At 34.1% G+C, this 24238-nt stretch overlaps 1 protein-coding gene across 2 annotated transcripts; it reads left to right on the top strand.

Moving 5' to 3' along the window:
- The first annotated feature begins 2201 nt into the window (after positions 1-2201).
- Positions 2202-23003, top strand: LOC110114503 (E3 ubiquitin-protein ligase DIS1). Of its 2 annotated transcripts, XM_020847409.2 has the most exons (5): positions 2204-2422; positions 12615-12845; positions 16765-17151; positions 22393-22709; positions 22811-23003. In XM_020847409.2, exons 2-5 carry the CDS (start codon positions 12636-12638, stop codon positions 22812-22814), a joined length of 918 nt encoding a protein of 305 aa, XP_020703068.1. In that variant the 5' UTR covers positions 2204-2422; positions 12615-12635; the 3' UTR covers positions 22815-23003. The 2 variants fall into 2 exon arrangements, with proteins under 2 accessions (XP_020703069.1, XP_020703068.1); XM_020847410.2 differs by lacking the exon at positions 22811-23003 and having other exon boundaries at positions 2202-2422; positions 22393-22713.
- The last annotated feature ends 1235 nt before the right edge of the window (positions 23004-24238 follow it).

The raw sequence follows: 24238 nt of genomic DNA, 5'->3' as shown, positions 1-24238 counted from the left end.
GCAGAACAGAACGTCTATTTCCACCTATATTTTTACATAAACATTAGAGTGCACGTGTACGGGGATAACATATTGTACTTATCTATGGAACATTCTTTTGTATTTAACTCAATTTATTTATCAAAATATTATATAAGTTCAACTTATATCATTTAATATAATATGCAAGTATCTGAATTGTGATATGCATGTCCTAGTATCTGATATAACTCCACTTCACTTATGTCTCCCACAATCAACCTCCGTTAGGTGAAGGAGAACATCCTAAATCCCCTTATAACCCCACTTCTACTAGTGCCTTTCTTGAACTCTCACTCCTATATAAGTAGATGGGGTTAGAAATAATCTTTCACATCCGTACATAATAGATGAACCAAAATCAAAAGCAGACCAGAACAGAAAGCTAGGCTTTTATAACATAACTTATATTGCACTTTATCATTCTCCCATATTAGAACTTCCATCATATAATCGTGGATGCATATGCAAAGATTACCAAAATCTACAAGTATATAAGATGTTGAACTTGAACATAAACACACTTGTGCCACATTGTGGAGGATAATGCATGCATGATTGACACATTTCTTTTAACTTTTATTTTAAAAAAAAAATGTTCTTTAAAACATCATTTTAGGACCTTTAATGAATTATAAAGAATACTAGAAGAAATTGTTTTAAAAGAAAATACTTAGAAATTCATGTGGGTAAAATAAACTTAAAAAAATTGTTTATTTCTTTTAGTTAAAACTAAAATAAAGCATGATATAATATATTAGAAGTTACATTGTGAGAAGTTTTTCATACTTATTAAAATGCATTATTATTTCCTAACATTTCACGTAAATATTGGAATTAAAATCAGAAAAAGGACTTCCGTCATGTTATAGACTAATGTCGAACTTCGGCTCGAACATCGATTGATGCCGGACTTCCGCCAGACCACTGATTGTAGCAGGACTTTTGCGCGGCCACCGACTTTTGCATAACTTCAAGCCGAGCACCAACTGATATTGTACTTCCGCACGGGCCACCGACTATCGCCAGACTCCTGCTCGGTCACTAATTGACGCTGGACTTCAACCCGGTCACCAACTGATGTTGGAATTCCACCCAGCCACTAACAATGGCCGAACTTTTACCCGGACACATACTGTTGCTGGAATTCGGCCTGGTCATTAACGTTAGCATGCAAACTTTTTGCCTGATTATAGACTGGCGACAGAATTCTGCCCGATCACCGAATGACATCGGACTTCAACCCGGACATCGACTATCACCGTACTTCATCCCGGTCAACGACTAACGACGAACTTCTGCCCGATCACCAACTGACGCCAAACTTCTACCCGACCACCGACTAACATCAGATTTATGTCTGACCATTGAATGTCGTCAGATTTTCATTTGATCTCCACTCGTCACTAGATTTTATCCCGATTGTTGATTGTTGTAATCTTAACATCATCAATAGGACGTATCAATCATTTGTAATATATTCAAACACTAGTGTAATCATTTCAACTGAGCGTGGCCCCGTAGTTTTTCCCATTTATCAGGTTTTCCACATAAAAAAATATTGTGATACTGAATTCTCTATTTGTGTGTTGGATATCTATATAGCACAAAGATAAAAAATTCTAACTCTATCGCTACGTATACTCTAGCCCGCAACAATAACTTAGAATGAATAAAGCAATTTAATATATGTTAGACACTCTCAAATATTTTGAGCATACTCTGCGCCCTATTTTTTTCTCTCATTACTCAAACTCACTTCTCTCTCTAAGCTCTCTATCTATTAATAATACAATTATTTGCTAATAAAATTGAGTATCTCAAATATTTCTCTCTCTATAGATAATCAAATTACTTAGCTCCACTTAAAATATAAACCTGCCGTGTTCTCACATTAGCCTACACTAAACTCCAACTAACCCCATTATAAAATGTTTTCTAACAGCTACCAGATATCTGCTTACATTAATGACAAAACTAGCGCTGGCTTGACTTTATTGGCTTTGGCTGTGCCGGGCCCAGTCACGCTCCAGCAGCCAATAATCACGCGATGATTCCACGGGTGAAGTTTTGGGTGCGATCTAAATAAGTGCACTTAGCCTGCAACAAACTTATTTTACCGCCTCCTTTCTTCAAAATGTCTGGCTTGCACTTATTTGAGATGATCTTAAGCTAGCGGAACCGATTTACCTTTAGGAGAGTACATGAGGGTACAGCACACCGCTCCATTCTCCGAGCTGTCTGAATCCCGAGTAGGGATTTTTACCTATGGATGGCTTCAATTCGAATCAAACCTCTCTCTCTTCACCGTTTAGGCCTCCGTCGAAGGTGAAGCCGAAGCGGGGCTCCTCTTCCTAGCGCTCGCCTATGGGATTTTGAATCTGTTTTCGATTCTTCGACTGAGGTATGGGCGGAGAAAGGGTATCGCAGTTTGTTCTGATCTGCGAATTCTTGCGGGGTGTTTGTCTTGATTTGAGGCGAAACTGATTAGATTTTGGCCAAGTTTTTTAGGGTATTCACGGTTAAGAGAGTCTGGGATAATTTCATTACGTTACCTTCCTGGATCTATTTTAAAGGGACGCATGGTCTATGCTTGGTTTGTGGTTTTTGTATTATGTGGTACATCTAGGGACAATGTGGCATATTTGGGTTCTTTTGATTGTGCGTTGCTTGATTAGGTTGCTTTTAATTGTTTTTTAGCGTGTTATTATATATAAATCAACCATATCTGCTTATTGGCTGGTAGCTATTTTGTGATTCTCTAGGAATGTGGTTTCGAGTTAGCAGTGGCATTTGCGCATTGTTAAGCTATGCTATCACCATGAAGCTGCACATTTTCTTGGCTGTAATTGTGATCGTGTCATGTATGGTTGCAAACTTGCATTCACGTTTATGAAAGTTTTGAGTTCGCTGTATTGTGTTACCAGATTGAGTGTTCATTTTTTTTTAAATTGACATTTTTCTATTTTTTTTTTCTTGTTTTGAACTTCTCCGCTGTGCCTTGAACGCCTATGTTTGCTTGCTAAATTCGGTTTGACAAATCATTGATTGTGAACCAGCATGAACCATCCACAACTTGGACTTTCCAAGCTGAAGTCACCTGAAGCCTTGAGTTGGTTAGAGCAAATTCTCGTCAAGTTGCCCAAGAATCAATTCTTACTTCTTCCTTAATTTTGAGCTACTGAACTTTCTCAATGACTCGTACAGTTGCCTATTGGCTAAGACCATTTTCCCAAGGAACTCTATTACTTGCCTTGAGTGCTATCTCTTTGACTTGGTGTTCTTGCCTGAATAACTCACTAAGGGTGCTCGCTATCAATTTGAGACTCATGCGAAGGTCCCAACTAGCAGTCTAGCACCAACGATAATCCAGACGTGTACGCCACACAATTAATTACACTAAGTTCAAGTCATGTATTTTTTCCATAATCACATCTTGTAGTTTATTCTATCTCTTCGGCCTTGGTCCTAACCTATAAATAAGTGTCTATTGATCATAATTAGATATCATGTGGTCTTGTACTTCGGGGAAAAATTCTGTCTCACTGATCTCTCTCTTAGAATCTCTTTTAGATTCTCTCATAATCATCCCCATCTCTCTTAAGTGTCTCTGTAACCCTATTTGATTGGTTCATCTCTATTGAAGGAGTTCAAATGGATCTTATGTTTTCTAATTATAAGAGGATATTTGAAATTTAGTCTCCCACTCGCTTCCCTTATGCTCTTTAGGCTTATTTCCTATATTTGGTAGGGTCTTTGTATCATTCTATGGACAAAATTAGAACCAACATCCCATAAGATGTCGTGAATATAGTTATGATAAAGAACTATATTATGGATTGTCTTGTAGACAAGAAAAGGTCTTTATGCAATAAGCAACCTAACAATTTTGTCACCTTCGAGCAGTTGCAGGGCATGGAGGATAGTTTCACGAGGATGATCTAGGGAATCTTCAAGCACTTCTTTAAGTTATTTTTGCCATTCCCACACGAGAGCGTGAATCACCCATCTCTCCAAGGCATCAAGTGTGCCAAACCTTAATGATAGTGCTCCAACGTTTTTTTATGGGTGAGCCCAACTTCTCAGAGGAGAGTACAATAGAGGATCTTCTTCCCATTAATCAACAAAGCCTCATGCTTGCCATTTGAATGTTTTTTAGTACAAATAATGAAGGTTCAAGTTCAATCACATCCAAAATTCAAGATGCTAATGCTAAATTCTTATAGAGGGAAGTCAGATCTGATTGGCCATGCAACTTGTTTTGAGTCATCAATTTCTTATCTCATTGTTAGCGATGCTTTGAAACATAACGTCGGCTCCTCTTCACCATTATTAAGGAGACACCACTATTGTAATACTTTTTTATTTCTTCAACGAGCCCCTTTTTGACTTCAAGTGGGAATTCACAACCAAATTCATTAGTGCCCATAGTCTGCTAAAGTTTTCACAGGTTCTATTGATCATGAAATCATAGCTAAATGAATCACTCTATTGTTTCATTACTCGCTTTCAACAAGAGATGTTGGATGACCAATACTTTGGATCTTGTTGACCTGTAACTACATCAAACCTAAACGAACAGCTCACATAATCACTCGACCCAAGCTCTCGATCAGCCAGCCTCTAACTATCGCACTAACTCAAACATCAGTAAATCACACAACCCACGTCACTCAACTGCTCATTCCACGTCAGCCACGATCGATCCCACAACCTTCCCCACGATCTCAAACCATGCTCAAAACCGTCGCTCCTTATGACACAAAAGGCTCGTTCAGCCTCATTTGCACACTACAATTTACCTGTAAATGGAAGTCAGAGAATTTGTAGTGTTCTATATATTATGCTACAGGCATACGAGAAGCTCTTACAAAATAAACTAGTCTATCTAGGATATAAGCGAGGAACTTCTAGTTCATGTTACCATTCACTTGTAAATAAGAGCAAGATATTTATAGTGCCCATAACAACTAGCCTGTGAGCAAGAATAAGGAGCTTGTATCGAACAAATCAATCCACCTACGAGGGAGAATAGGAGAATTTATAGCAAACAAGATAATTCTTCTACTAGCACGACCTAGTAGTGGTGATTGAGCAAACACCCTCTACGAGCCGTGCTAAGTGATACTTAGAGGAGTTAAAACAAACTAAATGCAATAATTGAAATCCAGAAAGCATTAACGTCACCGAATTCACAATGTGTGCAAGAGGACAAAAGATGTTCGTAGGTCCTTAAATGAAATCTTGGCATTTTTCTAAATAAATTCACTTGGTTAAATGGATCATATTTAATTATTTTAAAATGCCTCCCTTATGTATTAAATATGATCCCTTAAACTAAATACGCCCCTGCATGTGCTCCGACAAGTGCAATAAATTTCTAAATGCCAATGTCTGAGAATGCTGCGCAGGGTCAAATGCTATAATTCGCATGTGCTCCAATCGTCTCTAAGTCCCAAATCCAACGATACGAGAATGTTGCGCGGGTCAAATATTGATGTAGGCCAAGGGGGGGTCAACACAATTCTATGGAGCCTTGGCTATTTTCGGTTTTGAGTTTTAGTTGTTGAATCTTTAGTTGTGCCAAGCTCATTAATATCTAGTGGAGAAGTAGCTCATTATGAGCTAATGACTTGCTATAAAAATATGAATTGGGAACAAGATTTGGTGTGTGGAATTTGCTCTTTCACATTCCTCTTGAAATTAAATTGCTGCAGCCCTTTTATAAAATCAAATTCAAAACCCTAAAACTATTGCTATTATACGATAGATTCATAACCTATGTAATCTCTTTAACGACTAGCCTTAATCGAAAGTTCTCTCATATTATCGGGAGGGGTAATTAACTATAGGGGCTTGCGCCTATAGGATACCAGAACTAAGATCAAAATGTCCTCACAAAATGAGGACGAAATCTCTGGGTAGTGTCTTATCTAAAACACAATCTGCCTTCTGAAAATTCCCCCGAAACCTAATCTTGTTAAAACTCTCTGCCATCATCGTCACACATACACTCAAAAGAAAAATATACGGATGGCGCGGAGAGGCCGGGATCATTCACACACATCATAAAATGGGAATTTTCGGAGCCCACAGATCTTTTATTGCCCGAATAACTCTCACACACAGTGCCTTCGAGAAGGTCCTTTACGCTACCTTTCTGGTTTGTAGCAATCATAGAAGTTGATTGAATCGGACAATATTCACATTAATGCGAAGGAGTACATGCGACTTTGATCTCCATACTGCATTGTTTTAGATTCTTTGGGGATTTGTGACTATACTCCTGATATCATAAAGGAAAAATCACACAACAATCTAGATAAGTTTATTTAGAAGTCCCAACATCTCTAATAACAACAAAACAACAACAACGTAGGGGTTTCACCACAAGAAATGAAAAGGGGCCTTAACTGTCTGCTAAAAAATTGAGGAGGTTGCCTTTAAAGTCTAGGTGTTCGATTTAGTACACTACAAGTGTCGCTGGTGGAGATCATAGATGCATTCACGAAGGGTTATTGTTGTGAACTTTTGCCAATACACACAATGCTTGTGGCTTGTCGTGTCTATCACGCATTTCACATTCATGATATGGAGAGCTATCACCACCTTTTTAGCTCATTTAAGAACTTGCCTGTGCATACAAACATAAAGAATTTTTCCTTTTTGAGCTTGGACGAAAAATTGATAAGGTGCTATTTGAGTAAAATAAGAACGAGCATGCCCCAACATAGATGATACTCATAATAGCAATTGGTTGATCGATTATTGTAGGAGCTATGGCTGAAGCATCAATGGAAGTAGACATTTGCTCAAATGTCTCTGATTAGAAGAGGTGGATGTTGCTTCTAGTTGAGTTGGGTTCAAATTCGCTTGAGCTTGGAATAGGCTGAAGAAGTTCATGATCTTGGAAACTTCAAGAAAGAACAGTAGTTGCAAGTCAAGTTTGAAATGATCTCGATAAAACACAACTATGCGTTAGAAAGTAAGTTGGGGAATCTCATGCGCCCTTATTGTGAAGCACTCTCGAAGTCACAATGCTAGCCATAGAAGTTTATCATTCTTCTCCTTGATGGAAGAAATAAATATCCACTGTGATTTGCAAAGCATTTAGGGCTGATATAACCAAGCCAGCTATCATTGAAGCAAGAACTTTTAGTGAAGAAGAACAAAGGGAGTAGGAGAAGGCAAAGTGCAAGGAAGCACATAGAGTGAGGTGGCAAGGTTGCAAATGCATAAATAAAGCATAAAAACATAAATAATGGAAAAAAAATGTATTTATAGGCAAAGAACATAGAAGACCCCAACTGCCATATGTCATATTAGCATGTTAATTTCATTAAGACTCTCATCACAGTCATTGATGTGACTGCCAAATCTTTGGGTAAAGATTTTACAATCACTACATATCCATTCATGAAGTTGAAACGACAAAACACTTTTGATTCAGTCAAACATTGATGTTATGGTCAAATACTGATTTCACAATGATGGCCGACTTCACAAGCGAAGGCTGATGCCACCATCAGAGATGACTTCAAAATCTCTGTATGGCTTCTGACTTAATAATAAAGCTACAACTTTTAGTTGGAGGATCGATTTCAAATTATTGACTTTTTTTCAAAGACAAGTGCATAAATAAGTGTAACTTCACAAATAATGAGGTTAAGTACATGCATATAATAAAAAAGTAAGATATAAAGGTAGTATTATAAATACAAGTAATTTCTTAGAAAAAAAAAGATTTTTTATTTAATTTAAAGATTCATTACATCAAGTTCAAATAAAAGAAAATAAAAAAGGAAACTTTTATCTCAAAATTTTATTATAATTCCTCTCTTAACAAGGTGCATCAAGTAAAAAAGCACAAAATTAGCTTCTGTGAGGATATATTGCAAGAGTAGAATAATTCTGATCTTATCATACATCAATGTTGAAGCTCCTCCATACAGGTAGTGAAACCTTGTTTCTAGGGCTATCTCACAGCATGATCGCTTCTTAAAATTAACTGGTGCTTAATGAACTTCTCACCCGTTGCAAATTGACTAATTTGAGAAGTTTATGAAAACTTTTCGTTAAGATTAATTTCATCCACAACTCATTGATCTTTTGACAAAGGCTTTTGGTGATTCTGTTGGGTTGCTCGACAAGGCAACGAGCTTGCTCGTTATGCATGACTTATATTTAATTGAGACGCTCCCTGTCAACTGAATTGGAGACTTCAAAGCTTGTGAATTTCATTTTCCTGTCATTTTAGCATTGTTAGCCTCCATTTTGACTTTAAAATTTCTTGCCAGCTTCTTCAAAGACTCAAATTCGGAAATTAGCTCCTCAAACATATTATTAGGGATCTTCATCCTTGACCCCTAGGTGAATTTATTGTGGGAAAGTTCCCTTAAAATATCCTAACTTCTCATTGGAGCTTGACCTTCTTCCTTATCAAAAGATGCAGCGATTGTAGAAGTCGTTATTAGCTTAACTCCAAAGCATCGCTAGCATGGTTAATTCAACTAACGACTTCAACATCTTCAGTAAGCAAGCTGCTCCTTGTTGGCTCTTTTGCACCCTTGGCTTATTCACCCTTTGGTTGAATGACTTTTGGGAACTCGCCCTCGCCTTTTACTGAAGTAGGCCCAAGCATTGCGAGAGTCATCTCCTCATAACCTTGTGGAATGTTAAAGATTAACTAAGGGGCTGTTTGGTTGACTAAAAAAGGAATGCAGTGTAAAAAAATGCAGTGTAAAATGAATACTTTGAAGTTATTTGGATGAATGTAAAGTAAATGCAGGTGAATGATTTTTTTTGTTTGGTTTTAAGTACTGAATGTAGTGTAAAGTCCAAAAATGGCGGGTGGCGGTGGTGGTGTCCGGTGGTCAAGCAAGATTACTTGTGGCGTAAACGATTCTCGCTCAAAATTGGGCGAGTTTGGTTTACTAAAAAAATGAACGAAAATTATTTACACTATATTTACTTCACTTTACTTTGGACCAAGGGAGGCCAACAGGAGTTTGGATAGGGAGGGTTCAAGCTAATAAGAGAATAGGGACGGTGGGGGAGAAGATCGGCGGGGTGTGGGGAAAAGGAAAAGGCCGGATGTAGGGGAAAGGAAGAAACGATAAGAGAATACTACGAGTACTAACCGCGAGTCCCGGAATCCACCTGCGGCTAACAGGTGATGCGTGGCCCTCTCTAGGGTTTTTCCTTTCAAGAACTCACAAAAAGATCAAGAACAAGAAAGCTGAATTTTCATTAGTAATCATTCATCATTCCATTACAATATAAGAGATAACAATATATAGGCCTAGAAAATAAAATAATAACGACTCAAATGCCTCTTGGGCTACAACTCAAACAAACTCAAAAGAAAGGGTACAATCATAATTAGTAAATAAACATAAATACATAAAAAATAATGGCTGTGAATCGTAGCCATCGATCTATGATTCCTACGCTGATAGACTCGTCGATATTGTCCGATGTCCTCATCAGTTCCGGTTCTAACCTATATTGCTACCTTGTTTTCTAGTGCTCCTTCAAGGACTGTGATCAATGATTCCACTCTTTCAATAGAAACTTTTTCGTTTAAGCTATAAATCCCTCAGATGTATTGGCTTTTCAATAGTCATCTTGCTTGGTGGGAGGACCCAACTTCTACCAACGCAGTTCGAAGTTGATATTCACTTTCTTTAGTAGAGGCGTCTCCACTGATGCAAATCCTTCAGCAGATTGAAGCTCTGCACATCACAATGTCCTTGTATTTCCTCATGATCTCATTAACAATAATAAAGCTTGAATGATATTCAAACTTCGTCATCGTTACAGTGGAAAATAGTTCCTTTGAAGCAAGAATAATGATTGAAGCAAAGCATAAAGTCTTTCAAATGAGTCATGAGCCTCACATTTATAGAGACTATTGCTGCTTTGTTGACCAAGTGCCAAATACCTGTTAACTCTGTAGAGCCAACACTATAGATCAAGCCTAAGTCTTTTAGGTTGAATTGGATTTATAGAAACTTTAATTATACTATCATTCTTGGCTTATCAGAAGGGACAAAAGAACTAGGAAACTGGTGTACACCATATTTACTTGTGTTAGGTCAAGTAAGTTATTGAGAGAGCTTAAATCGGGTTCAAGAAGTTATCAGTTGTGAACCAACGTGACCATCTACAACTTATAACTCACCAAGCTTTAAGTTTCCTAAAACCTTGAGTTGCTCAAAGACAAATCTTATTTACTTGACAAAGTCTTCATGCTTAGTTGCTTACTCGCCACCAAACATTGAGTTACTAAGCTTGTCTGAGGACTAGGCCTATAAATGAGCCTAACATCAAAGAGCGTGCTAAGTGTCAAACACGAGCTATTTATGAACAACAAGCTTTTTTGACAGCCCTTATGGAGGACTAATAAATTTGTCTATTTGCTAAGGCTATTTGCCCTGAGTACTCGCAAAATAATTAGGGTTGGTTATCAGAAAAACTTGCTAAGTGTGCATACTCCTAGTCCTTGATTTGTTTGAATTTCCCAACTGGGAATCGCCTATAAGCCTAACTTGATCGGTGCACAACTAGCCTCACGTAGTCCAAATCATGTATTTTCTATATAATCATATTATATAACCAATTCTATACTGTCGGACTTTTTTCTCATTGATATGGGGTCACTAGTCCAGCATAGGCATTGTGCAATTTTGCGCTTTTTGTAATGTCATCCCATCAAACTCTTTTCGTAGACTAAGATTCTCTTTGGAATTTTCCTTTTATCTCACGGAATTTTCTCTAAACTCTATTTGACTCACCCTTCTCTGTCTAAGGAGTTCAACCAATTTTCTGCAGTTCAATACACTTGAGAGAATTAGCATTTTATCTCTTTTATACTGCTCTTTGGGTTCAATCCTTATTGCTAGAAGGGTCTGTTATATTTTCACATATAATTTTGAGCCAAAATATTCCAACCAGTCCCACATTTGAATTTTGTTTGTAAATAATATTATTTTTAAGGCTATGCTTGTTCATTATTATTTCAAAACATGTCATTATGCAGTCTAAATGCAAGCATAATATATGCTCCATATTGTTTTTTTTTTTTAATTTCATGCCACAGTATTAATGATTTCTGTGCTATCTAATATGATCATCAACAAATCTAACCTTATTTTTTCCTCTCGTTTGTTTTATCCATTAATATTTTTTGATATGTATACGGTAGCTATCATAACTTGGATTGACATTTCAATAGCTGCAGTTTTATGATGTGAAAAAACCAAATCAATTATGTTTTTCTATAAAGATTTTATTTTCCTCAAAATGTTTGCAAACTAAATTGACTCCTACATTATTGCTACTGTTATTCAACACCGACTATAAATAAAATGTTCCATTATAAGTAGAATAGCCTTTTTGTCCGTTGTTGCTGTCATTTAATATTAACTAACTGGAAATAAAATGTTCCAATACGACCACAAAATATAAATAATTGACATTAATTATCATTTCAGTTGTTACATGAGGATCGGCGAATTAATTTGAATGTTGTCTTTTATTATTTTTTCTTAGTTGTTTTATTGATGTTCACACTATTGAGCAAAATTAGAGAGAAAAATTTTGGGTTACTATCTTGAGGATAGACTTTTAAGTGGCTTCATTTATAGTATATGAAGGTGGTCTTTATTTCTTGGAGTAATTTATGTTAAGGCCCGTGAATTGACCATCATTTAGTTCTAAGTCATTTGATTAATTTGTATTATTTTTAATCCTATCCAATTTCAAAATTTAAATTGTATTTGTAACTATTTTTGATGCCAAATATAAACTTATATTTCTTTTCGCATGTGTCATGAGCCTGAGCTGCTGTCTGCTCAAGCCAAATATAAACTTATCTTTATCTATTAGTTATTGAGCGTCCTTTTATTTTAAAATGCTTAGCTTAGATTGTATGTCTTGTCAAATATGTAGTATATTTATTATCGTTTAATTAATCATGTAAGTTCTCTCAAATTATTTTATTCCTTAATTTATTAATATACATTGAGAGAGAGAACGCCTAAGCATTATTAAGGTTTTGTTTGGGAGAACTTTAGACCACCTTTTTTCCCCTTTTTTAAAGAAATATTTGCACTAAAAATCAACTTTACAAAGCAATAAAAAAGTTATCCCAAACTAAACCTAAATCTTTTAATTGAGACCTAGAGCACTTTTCTACGTTGGGAAAAGTCAAGTTAGTTCCTACGTGGCTTAACCTGACTTGCCAATGGAATTTGCCAATTTGGTGATATTGGTGTGCTTATGTCCAATCAAGCTGCTTATGTCCAATCAAGCCAGGCTAAAAAATGAAGCAAACAATCCTTTCGGTGTAAATTTTATGCCTGTAACTAGTGAATATTCTTTTCCTTAATATATGGTTATATAGATTTGGTGAACGTAGTCATATGAGGATCCTTACTGAAATATGGCTTACAATTTGCTAGTTCTTGCTTTTGTTGAATTTTTAAGTATATAAAACTTAATTATGATAACGAAAGTGTTCACTAATGAAAAAAATACTGGAGGTATCTATAATTTAATATTATTTAATTTTTTTTTAATTTCCATTTGGTCAGGCTGGGTGGACAATTAAAGTCATGGCAGCTGGCAGCAGTTACTTTGATAGTATGGTGGATGATGTTGAGATAATTGATCCACCTAAAGGTGAATCCATGATGGATTTGGGTGAACATGGGAATGATCCAACACCATTCCAACCAAAGCCCAATACATCTGTTGTTAGCAATGTACGCGAACTGCTAGAATGCCCAGTATGCTTGAATGCTATGTATCCCCCTATACATCAGGTTTGCCACTATTATGATGTTTCTCTTCTTTTTACTGGTATATTTACCATTCTTTGACTAAGATTTGCATATTAGTTCGTTGCTGAATTTTATCTATACTGGTATGCAATGTCCATAGGCACAGTTTCTGTTATGCATTATTTTTTTAATATCATTAATTTTAAGTATCTGTATTGGAATGACTAATGTGATTTTAGTGAAACACTCCAGCGGACTTCAGAAAATTGATTTCCTTTGGAGGAAAATTGGATATTTTGTTGTAAAGAGATGCTTTGGTCATGAAGTTCAATGTAGGATACTTTGCTTTATATTGAAGGTTTAATTACATAATTTTCTCTCTCACATGTTTCCAACATTTATCGTTGTTAAACATCCTCAATCATGATTTCTAACCAAGGTACTTCTTAACTTTCAAGCTAATGCTATAATTTTTAATTTGAACCCGGAAACTTGTTGACATCACTTAAAATTAAGATCTCATTCTAAATTACCTTGGATTTGCCTGTATTTTTTACTGTAGAAATGATGCATGGGAATGGCTCAAGAATGCTTATTTAATGCATTAATTTCAAATATCTCTGATTTTGCAAACTTTTTCTGCAGAATTATAGATACTTTTCTGCTTTATCTGTTTATTTGGAGAAATATTAGAATGACAAAAAATAAAATAAAAATCGGAATCCTTAATTACTTTAATCTTGAAGAAGGGACTGCGGATATTGGGGCCTATCTTCTGTGTTTTTATTGTTTTTTAGAGAATGAATCATTGGGTTTACATGAATTTTTGTTGTCGGTTTTGTTTTTCTGCAAGCATTTTACTAAAGCATTAGTAGTTCTTTTAAATATTAAATAAACTTGATCCTGCTATATGTGGTCTTTCATGTTGAAAACTTTGTTAATGTTCTTTGCGCTGCTTAAATGGATACTGAATTAAAGAAAATCACAGATTTGTGCTGAACCTATCTTAGTAAGGGCCTCCATGGTTGCTTGTAAGCCGATGAAGTGTCACTTCATACTTCCGAAGTCATAGCTGGGGAAGTCATTATTGAGTTGTTTGGTAGTGCTTTATTAATATTTATGAAGTTGAACTTTTAGCTTCAGTTGCTTGAATTACATAATACATGAGCTCAGGAACTCTATAAGATCTACTTCTTAGCTTCACGTAAATTGTTTCAAAATGAAGAGAACAGCCAAGCAAACTGTTAATTTAATTCAGGACAACTGTAAAAAAACTTTTTAAATGAACCACAACCTATAAAGAAATGCCAACTTGGCTCTCATGATAAGAAACAATCAAAGTTGGTTCAGTAGCATTACAGCATAGAATTTAATCAATTTATTATTGTCATCCTCTTTGGCAACTTATCTCTCGTCAAGTCTGTTGTTCAATGTAATGGATGATGTAAAATCCATTGATAAAAAAAAAAATCTGTTGTTCACGAAGTTTTCCCAAAAATTGGAAAAGCATTTAATTAATTGAAATTGCTGTACTAGACTTGTTCAGATTTTTGGAAAAAATTGGAAAACCATTATATTGATTAATTATAATATTAATTAAATGAGCAATTTAAAAAGTAAAATTAAAATCCAAATCTAAACTAAAATTCAATGAATTGAATAAATTGGAATTTTAAAAGTTAATTAAAATCTAAAATTTAAATAAAATTATACCTTTAAAATTTTAATAATTATTTTGAACTATAATTTAATTAATTTAAGTCTAATTTGAACAATTAATTAAAATCAGAACTTTAGTGAAAATTTTTAATTAAAACTTTTACTTTAATTGAAATAATCATGAGAACATCTTTTAATTAATCAATTTAAATCCTTTAAATGAATTAAATTTATTGAGCAATTAAATTTAATTTAATTAATAATACAACAACAACATCAAGCCTTTATCCCACTACGTGGGGTCAGCTACATGAATCCTTTTTCTCCATTGTGTCCTATTAAAGGTCAAATTCTTGTTTAAATCTAATAAAGAAAGGTCATTCCTAATATTTTCTAACCAAGTCTTTTTAGGTCTACCCCTACCTTTCTTAACACCATCTAAGGCGACTCTCTCTAATCTTATCTTCTATTGGAGCTACTCCAACCTTTTCATGTATATGCTCATTTCGTATCATATCTCTATGGGTAAAGCCACTCATCCACCTGAGCATCCTCATCTCTGCCACACTTAACTTAGTATTATGCTTCTCTTTTAGTTAATAATATAATTAAAATAATTAAATAATTTTAAAATACATTTAAAATCAATTAAGGAGCTGAGTAGTTAATTTAAAGAAAATTTAAATCCTTAAATTAAATTAAATTAAATTAAATTTTAATTAATTAACCTAATTTATTAATAAATGCAGCTAATTTAAAATTAAATAAAATGCATTAAATAAAATAAAGAATAATGTTCATGACTTCACGCTATTAGACACCATACAACTCACACTAAAACCTAAACTCCTAAAATAAGCTAACCAAAGCATAAAGCAGAAAGAAAAGCTCTAAAAATCCTAAAACTAATCCCCTCCAGCTCTATAACAAGTAGCTCTCTAAGCCCCAACTCCTGATAAACCCTTTAGTTGCAAGCTGCAATTTACTAGCCTCAACATACTTGCTTGTAAACAAACAAAGCATTAGTACGATGTACTAAAGTGAAATGTACTGGTAAAAATAAAACTAGTACTGGTAAAACAAAACTAATGCTAGTAAAATTGGTACCGGTAAAACATGTATTGAAAGAACAAAACTAGTACCAGTAGGAACATAGCTGGTACTAAAACAAACATGTACTAAAGTAAAACTGATACTGAAAGTAAAGGAGAGAGTACTGAACAAATAACTCTACTTAAGTAAAAGATAGACTACTGAAGTAAGAAAGCTACGAGCACTACTATAAGTAAAACCACAGTAAACTACTGAAATCTAGGGTAAAAGGCACTAGTGTCGGGTGGTAGGGTGTGTAACAACTCTAATGCCAACCTAATAGGCAACAACTAGCTAAATAGGATAAATCTCAGTTAAATTAATGCACACAATGACACAACCTCCCATGAGGAGCAACAAATACTCCCTTAGGGGAGTAATCAAATCCATTGGTGACTTCCAAAGGGAAGCAGTAAGTCCTATAAACCAAACATACTTGGGTCGCCTAGCTTATAGGTTTAGGTTGTAAGACCCAACCAACAGAACAATTCTAAGCGAAGCTGTAAGACCCGCATGTTAGGGAAGCTTCTATGTGAAAAACTCTAAACCTTTTAAACCCACAGGCCTCTTCCAAAAGGAAGCAATAAGTCCTACCAACCAAACACTACATGGGCTACTTCTAAATGAAGCCGTAAGACTCGCTATACGAGCTATTTTCAATGAAAGCCGTATGCCCTGACCCAAATTTAAATTACAAGTAACTCCTAAATGGTGCCGTGAGACTTAACCTAAATCTACATGACAAGCAACTCTTAAACGGGGTTGTAAGACCTAACCTAAGTCTAAATTACACGCAACTCCTAAATGGGGTCGTAAGACCTAATCTAAATCTAAACTACGGGCAACTCTTAATCTATCTTCCAATGGAGCTATTCCAACCTTTTTATGTATATGCTCATTTCGTATCCTGTCTCTAAGAGTAAAGCCACACATCCACTTGAGTAGGCAAGAGAAGAGAACAATAAAGGAAAAAAAAATATAATATGGACAAATATAAAGAATAATGAGGAAATATAATATTAATATATAGTTCAAATTCTTACTACTATAAATAGTGCCATATTCATTTCTAATGGTAGTAATTATTTCCTTGCTTTTTTTTTGTTGGTAAATGTGCATTTGAATCTATCCTTCTAACGCTTGCCATTCTACTTCATTAAGTTACCTTGTATTTGAAGCCTTATATGATTTCTATAATATGATTTTGCAGTGTTCTAACGGCCATACACTATGTTCTGGCTGCAAGCCTAGAGTACATAACCGGTGCCCAACTTGCAGGCATGAGCTTGGCAATATAAGATGTCTTGCTTTGGAGAAAGTGGCGGCTTCTCTTGAACTCCCTTGCAAATACCAGGGTTATGGCTGCATGGGTATATATCCCTATTATTGCAAGATGAAACATGAATCACAATGTCCGTTTAGGCCATATAATTGCCCTTATGCGGGTTCTGAATGCACCTTTGTTGGTGACATTCCTTTCTTGGTTGGCCATCTTAAAGATGATCACAAGGTTGACATGCATAATGGAAGTACGTTTAACCATAGATATGTCAAGTCAAATCCACAGGAGGTTGAGAATGCAACTTGGATGCTAACGGTACTTTTCTAACGCAAAATATTCTTATGGTACTCGATTTTGTTTCTATTAACAAAATTTGACATGTGATTTAATGAGCCTTTGAGATTTCCATTGTCAACTCTATTTTCTTTCAGTTTGATCTTATTGGTGTGACTTGGGCATTGTTTTCTCCATACAGTTAAATAGCTATAGCACATGTATTAGTAGCTACTAACAATAAGTTACCAACAAGTATAATTAAACTTTCTAATTAGATTTACTTTTGCTGCAGTGGCCACTGAGTTAGCTAATAATAGAATTGTTTGGTTGCTACTTATGCTAATAAATTAGTAATATTTGTTAGTTGGTACCTCACAGCAGATGGCTATTTATCAAATTTATTAGTAATAGCAATTCTATAGCAGGCAGTTAGTGCGGGAGTGGAGTTGAATGCTTATGAGATCTTTTTCGAAGAGCTTGGTCAATGCATGATTGCTTGATCACCAAAATTAACTGGATTATTGTGATTAAGCTGATTTAGGCTTTGTTTGGGATAGCTTTTTTACATCTTTGCTTTTCAGACCGCAATCACAATTTTCATTTAACCACTTTTTTTTCACTTCATTAAAAAATTTTGTATTAGAAAACAGTTTTCTACAATAACTTTAAAAAGTTACTTTATCTAAAATAATTTTAAAAAACAGTAAGAAAGCCGCCCCGATGAAGCCTTTGTCAAAATGCCCAAAGAAGGCGTACATTTCAGAAGAGAAAGAATGTTGAGGTTATGGGAGCTTCCGAAGATTCTCACAGTAGATCCATTTCACTATCTGGGAAGTCTAATTAGAAGAAGACAAAATTCAATAGCCGTGATAGTCCGATGAATTTGAATAATTGCAGTAAGTGTGGAAAGCAACATAAAGGATAATATCTTTCTGGAACAAATACATGCTTTTGGTGTCATCAACCTAGACACATAGCTAAGAACAACCCTAATCTAGGGTAAAGACCATCAGGGGAATCAAGAATGAATGCTGCCTTCTTAGAGAATTGTTGGCAGACTAAGGATGATAGAATCAGTTACTTTCATTCTAGGGATAAGTCAAAGTCGACCAAATACTCAACATAGAGTATATGTATTATCTCAGCATGATTTTAAGGACTCACCTAAAGTAATTACATGTATGATAAAAATTCAAGGAATGCCAGTGCAAATGCTCTTTGATATGGCTTCACACTCCATTTCAGAAGAATTTATAAAAATAGTTGGATTGAATGTTCATGAAGTACCCACAATTTTAGAAATATTAATGCCAAATGAGTCCAAAATGAATGTTAATAGTTTTTGTCAAGTTGAGTTCGTAATAAATGAGGAGATTTAAAGCAATTCTGAATATATTACTGTTACATGAATTTGATGTGATTTTGAGAATGGATTGGCTGTCAAATCACTTTGTGATCATAGATTGCAATATGAAGATAGTAAAATTTAAATTATCGAGTAAAAAATAATGTAAATTTTATGAAGATAGAAGAATATCTTCAATGGTAATTACTTATATGAATGCTTGTAAATTGCTATCTAAGGGATATCAGGATTTATTTTGCTCAAGTAAGAGATACAATTAATGAAGTTAAAGAGTTAAAATATATACCTGTAATGAAAGAATATTCAGAAATGTTCCTACATGATTTTCTAGAATTAGCCCCCAGAAAGAGAGAGATAGTTCACTATCGATTTATTCCCGAGTTTAGAACTAGTAACAAAAGCATCATACAGAATGACAATTAAGAAATTGCAGAAACTAAAAGGAATTGTCAGATAAAAGATTTATTAGGCCAAGTTCCTTGCCATGAGGAGCTCCATTGTTATTTGTAAAGAAGAAGAATAAGAGTTTCAGAATGTGCATTGATTACATGGGATTAAATAAGCTAAATGTTAAAAATAAGTACCCATTGTTTAGAATTGATGACTTATTTGATTAGTTTGAGGGAGCTACAATTTTCTCTAAGATTGATTTGCATTTTGGATATCATTAGTTGCGCATTAAGGAAGAAGATATAGCTAAGATTGCATTCAGAACAAGATGTCATTTATGAATTTGTGGTGCTGCCATTTGGAGTGACGAATGCTTCAACTGTATTTATGGATATAATGAATAAAATTTTCAAATATTTTTTGGACATATTTGTGATCATATTTATCAATGACATTTTCACTTATTCAAGAGATTTAGAAAGCAATTTCAATCATCTGCATGCAGTGTTGCAAACACTTAAGGAGAATAAGCTGTATCCTAAATTCTCATAATGTGAACTCTAGTTGAATAATGTTAATTTTCTTGGGCATGTGATTAGTGGTGATGACATGTCTGTTAATCATAATAAAATTCAGGCTATTGCAGAATGGCCAAGGCCGATTATAGTTTCAAAAGTAAGGAATTTTCTGGGTCTTGCTGGTTATTATAAGAAATTTGTGGAAGGATTCTCTGAGATTGCAATGATGTTATCCATATTGATTTAAAAGGCAGTAAAATTTGAATATAATAATCAGTGTGAAGGAGCTTTTCAGGAGCTGAAGAGTTTTTTAATGACTGCTCTCATATTAACAATTACGTCAAGCACAGAGGGATTTCAAATTTTCTGTGATGCTTCGTTGAGGGGTCTTTGTATTAATGCAATATGATAAGGTAGTGACATATGCTTCAAGGAAGCTAAAATTTCATGAAATAAATTATCCCACAAATGATTTGAAATTAGCAGTTGTGATTTTTTAGCTTAAAATTTGGAGGCATTATTTATATGGAGTCGGGTGTAAGGTCTTCATACTAAAACGAGTATTGGAAATCTATATCAGGCTTGAGATTGGAAGGAACTTGAAGCACAAAAGTGACCAAGTGGGTAATTACAAATATTTTATATTATTTATTTCAAGTATTTCATGTCATAGTATTATGTTGACTGAATGTTTAAGATATTAACAAAAGTAATTAAGAGGCATAATATGGATAATTATGTTAGTCATAGTAAGGTTATGTTTTTATGTTATATGTATTGTTGATGTTATATCATGTTCAAATATTTGTTTTAGCTAAATAGTTAATGTACAATAAATTTGAGAATGACTGAATAACTGAAGTTCATACTATAATATATGTACGAGAGAAAAATATTTTTATAGATTTATATAACAAATAATTGCTAATATGAAATGAAAAGTAAATTAAAAAGGAAAAAGGTGCATGCACACAAATTATAGGAGCTCATCCCCTTATGATATTGACGGGAGACACAACATACTCGTACTCATTAAATGTAAATGAAAATTGTTGTACCTTCATTGATACAAATTTTAGACAACGCTCTATACTAAATGAGAAAGGGAATAAGAATAAATGAGAAAATGAAAAATGGATGAATATTAATTGAAAAAGCAATACGTTATTTGACAGATATATAATAAAGAATTATATCATATCCATTGATATATTTATATATATGTTAATTGGAAAGAAAGAAAAAATGCATATGATTCATTCTATTTTTTATATATAACTATTATGTTAAAATTGTGATTTTTCACTGAGTTTATCACGTAAACACAAACTATTAAACTAATTTTTATTAAGTTTTGTGTTGCAAAGATGAGGATGCTGAGGTGGATGAGTGCTTTACTCTTAGAGAAAGGATGCGAAATGAGCATATATGTGAAAATTTTGGAGTTGCTCCAGACTCCAGTTGAAGATAAATTAGAGAGAGTCGCCTTAGATGGTTTTGTCACATAAAACAGTGGCCTTCCGATGACTCGGTTAGGAGAATAGATGTATTAGATTGGCTTATGTGAAGAAAGGTAGAGATAGACCTAAAAATACTTCGTTATAAAATATTAGAAATGACATTTCTTTATTAGATTTAAATAATAATTTGACTTTTAATAGAACATAATGGAGAAAAAGGATGCATGTAGCTGACCTCATGTAGTGGTATAAAGACTTGATGTTATTATTATTGCTGTATTTATTATTCTACTTAAACAAGTCTTCAAATTGCTAGATAAACCGAAGCATTGGAAAGGCTGAAATATCTGAGGTTAACATTAACTAGTAGCCAAAGTACGGTGAGTTAAGAAAATACGTTTCCAGTTCGAATGCATCTTCATGATTAATGAGTCTATTTTTCCTTAGTAGTTTTGTCAACTTTGGTAATCAAATTGGTTGTAAATATTTTACCCTCAAATCTGCGAGTCAATTGTTTATGACATTAGCTGCCATTGAAATGCATTGCAATTTGTTCCCTTAGATTTCAGAATTCAAAGACTTACTTAATGTTCCGATTTACATAATGCGCTCTGGTCCTGATTTTTGTTAATACGCAAGCTCCTATCTCTTGAACATTGAGAAGAAAACATGCAAACTTGGATTTCACGGTCTAATGAAGCCTCCTATAAGTAGGTGTCAACATGAACCCTAAATCATCATAAAGTATTTTATGCTTCCACCTTACCTACTAGCCAGAAAACATATCCACTTATTGCTAAAAAGGGTTGCTTTAATTGCTATTCACCATTATCTTTCATGTTCATTGCAAATATTGGTGTTTGTGGATTGCTTTGGTTTGTAAATTTGTTTGTGGGGCGGAAGGAAAGTTGAAGGACATGGCATTTGCATGGAATAGACTTCAGTTCATGCGGTTCTAGCTAAGCTGTCTTTAGCATTATATGAACATCTGAAGTTAGAGTTATGCATCAATCCCTTATACCCCCTACAAATTTTTTTTTTTTTTTTGATTAAAATGCCCATAGCATTAAAGAAAAGAAATTACAACCTAATGAAGAAAATCCAACACATCACATTCCTCCTTTAACAAAGATAAACACGAAGAAGGAATGCCAATACTAGTAATGTCATCCCAAATAAAATTACTAAATAAAACAAATTTAACACTAAATCATCGAACTTATTACAATTTCTATTAGAAAAAAACTGAAAATAACTTGATCAAAATTCTTTCGAAACGAAAAGTGACTATCCCACATGCTTGAACCTAGCTTTGGACCCTTCAAAAGATCTTTAAAGAAATTTGATTGCATTGTAATTGTCTCCTTCAATAACTATTACTTTTAACTTCCCACATACAATCTTGACTAACCTTTCCCAATGAAAGGATAGCCATTAATTCCAGTTGAAATGCTACATTAACAAGAGGTCTTTGTATCAGAGTTGGATTTTTATTATGTTCTTCACTAATCCATCGCAGTTTATTGATAATTATAGAACTTTCTAGGTTTTCAGTTGCTTTGGGCAATATTTCTGCCTGCACTTCGAAGCATTTCAGTTGTCAATGGCGCCAGTCTACATAGCTTTCCTTCGCTTCATGGGAGATGACTCTGATGCCAAGAACTATAGCTACAGCCTTGAGGTTGGGGCGAATGGCCGGAAAATGATCTGGCAAGGAGTGCCGCGGAGCATCAGAGACAGCCACAAGAAGGTTCGCGACAGCTACGACGGCCTCATCATTCAAAGGAACATGGCTTTGTTCTTCTCTGGTGGTGATAGGAAAGAACTAAAGCTCAGAGTCACTGGCAGAATTTGGAAAGAACAGTAAGCCATCGTAAAATAATAATAATAATAATAAATAATATATATATATAAGTCTTGTGTTCTTTTTTTTTGTTAATTTTAGTCGGTGAATTCTTTTTCAGGTAGCAGTGAAGGATGAGTGGGAAGACAGATATGTTGTGGTAGTGACTTAATTCATGTAAGTTATTCTGCAGTTTTTTTGTTTTCATGTCTTGAAAGGACGACACAATTCAAAAGTGGGTTGAATTGAGTTGTTTTAAATATTTCTTGTTAATTTTTAAAAATATTTTCTCTATTCATCCAAGCGTTTGGGTTTGATGAAGAGTGTTTGAGTCATAAAAAATTATGAATATTTGCGAAGTACGTGATAACAAGGACTAATTATTCTGTGACAGAGAGAACTGTCCGGATTTGCAAATGGACAGCAAATATTTGATATTTACTAAATAATTGAATATTTGTTCCTTTTGCAGAAAGGCAGCAAATATTTGATATTTACTAAATAATTGAATATTTGTTGCGCTTTTGCAAAAAGGCAACAAATATTCAATTATTTAGTAAATATTAAATATTTGATGTCTTTTTGCAAAAACGTAATAAAAGGACAGTAAAAGCGCAGCAAATCCGGACGATTCTCTCCATTTGGTATTCGCACAGAATAATTTCTTGATAACAAGATTGATTGTGAATAAAAATATAAGCAATGCAAATAAAAAAAATGAACAATGCAAAAATATAATAATTTCAACAAGCTCTTTTTATAAAAATTAGCTTGGGCTTGTGTTATGAACCTTCACCAACTCTTGGCTTTTTTTTTTCTTACCCAGAAACTTATACTAATTTTGCTAATTTATACTGTCATGTGCTCACCTCTTTTTTATTTCTTTAAAATAAATTTAATTGATATTTGTTAAAAAATAGCAAATAATTTTTATTTGTGTAGCCCCTTGAACTATAATGATCTTTATATAGTCTTCTCGTGAAAACCGGTACAGCACAATCACTGCGATAATTTTTTTAAAAAAATGTGCTAAAAATTTGATTGATTATTATATAATTATGTGGTATTATAGCGTTAGAATAATAAAATAATATAATGCCTCCATTGTCATGTAATGTTATGTAATGATATGATACTTATTTAAAGGATTATTATTAAAAGAATTATCCTAAACTAAGTTCATCTCTCACAAGCAAAAGTCTAATAAAAACCGGCTTGTTTTTGTGAGAGTTTGAGTTCTCATTTGAAAACTGTCGATTCTGTTGACGGAATTAAAATTGAAATATATATTTTTTAAGAAGATGATCGACTAGATGCATTGCTTCGGTTCAAAAAAAAAAAGGAGAATGAAAATTGACCGAATAGGGTAAATTTTTTTACTAAGCAAGTTCTTAAGATTTTTTTTTTTTAAAATTAAAATTATGCATAATCGTCTGTTTAATGGGCCATTTGTCATACATAGTTAAATGGCCCGATTAACCGTGATATATTAGACATACCAAAATCGCTCGTTTAATGGGTGATTTTACAATGATAAGAATTGAATCTT

This window comes from Dendrobium catenatum, unplaced genomic scaffold (assembly GCF_001605985.2).
Source record: "Dendrobium catenatum unplaced genomic scaffold, ASM160598v2 fragScaff_scaffold_1608, whole genome shotgun sequence".
Taxonomy (NCBI): domain Eukaryota; kingdom Viridiplantae; phylum Streptophyta; class Magnoliopsida; order Asparagales; family Orchidaceae; genus Dendrobium; species Dendrobium catenatum.
The sequence above is the reverse complement of the archived record's forward strand: the minus strand, read 5'-3'. Positions and strand labels throughout refer to the sequence as shown.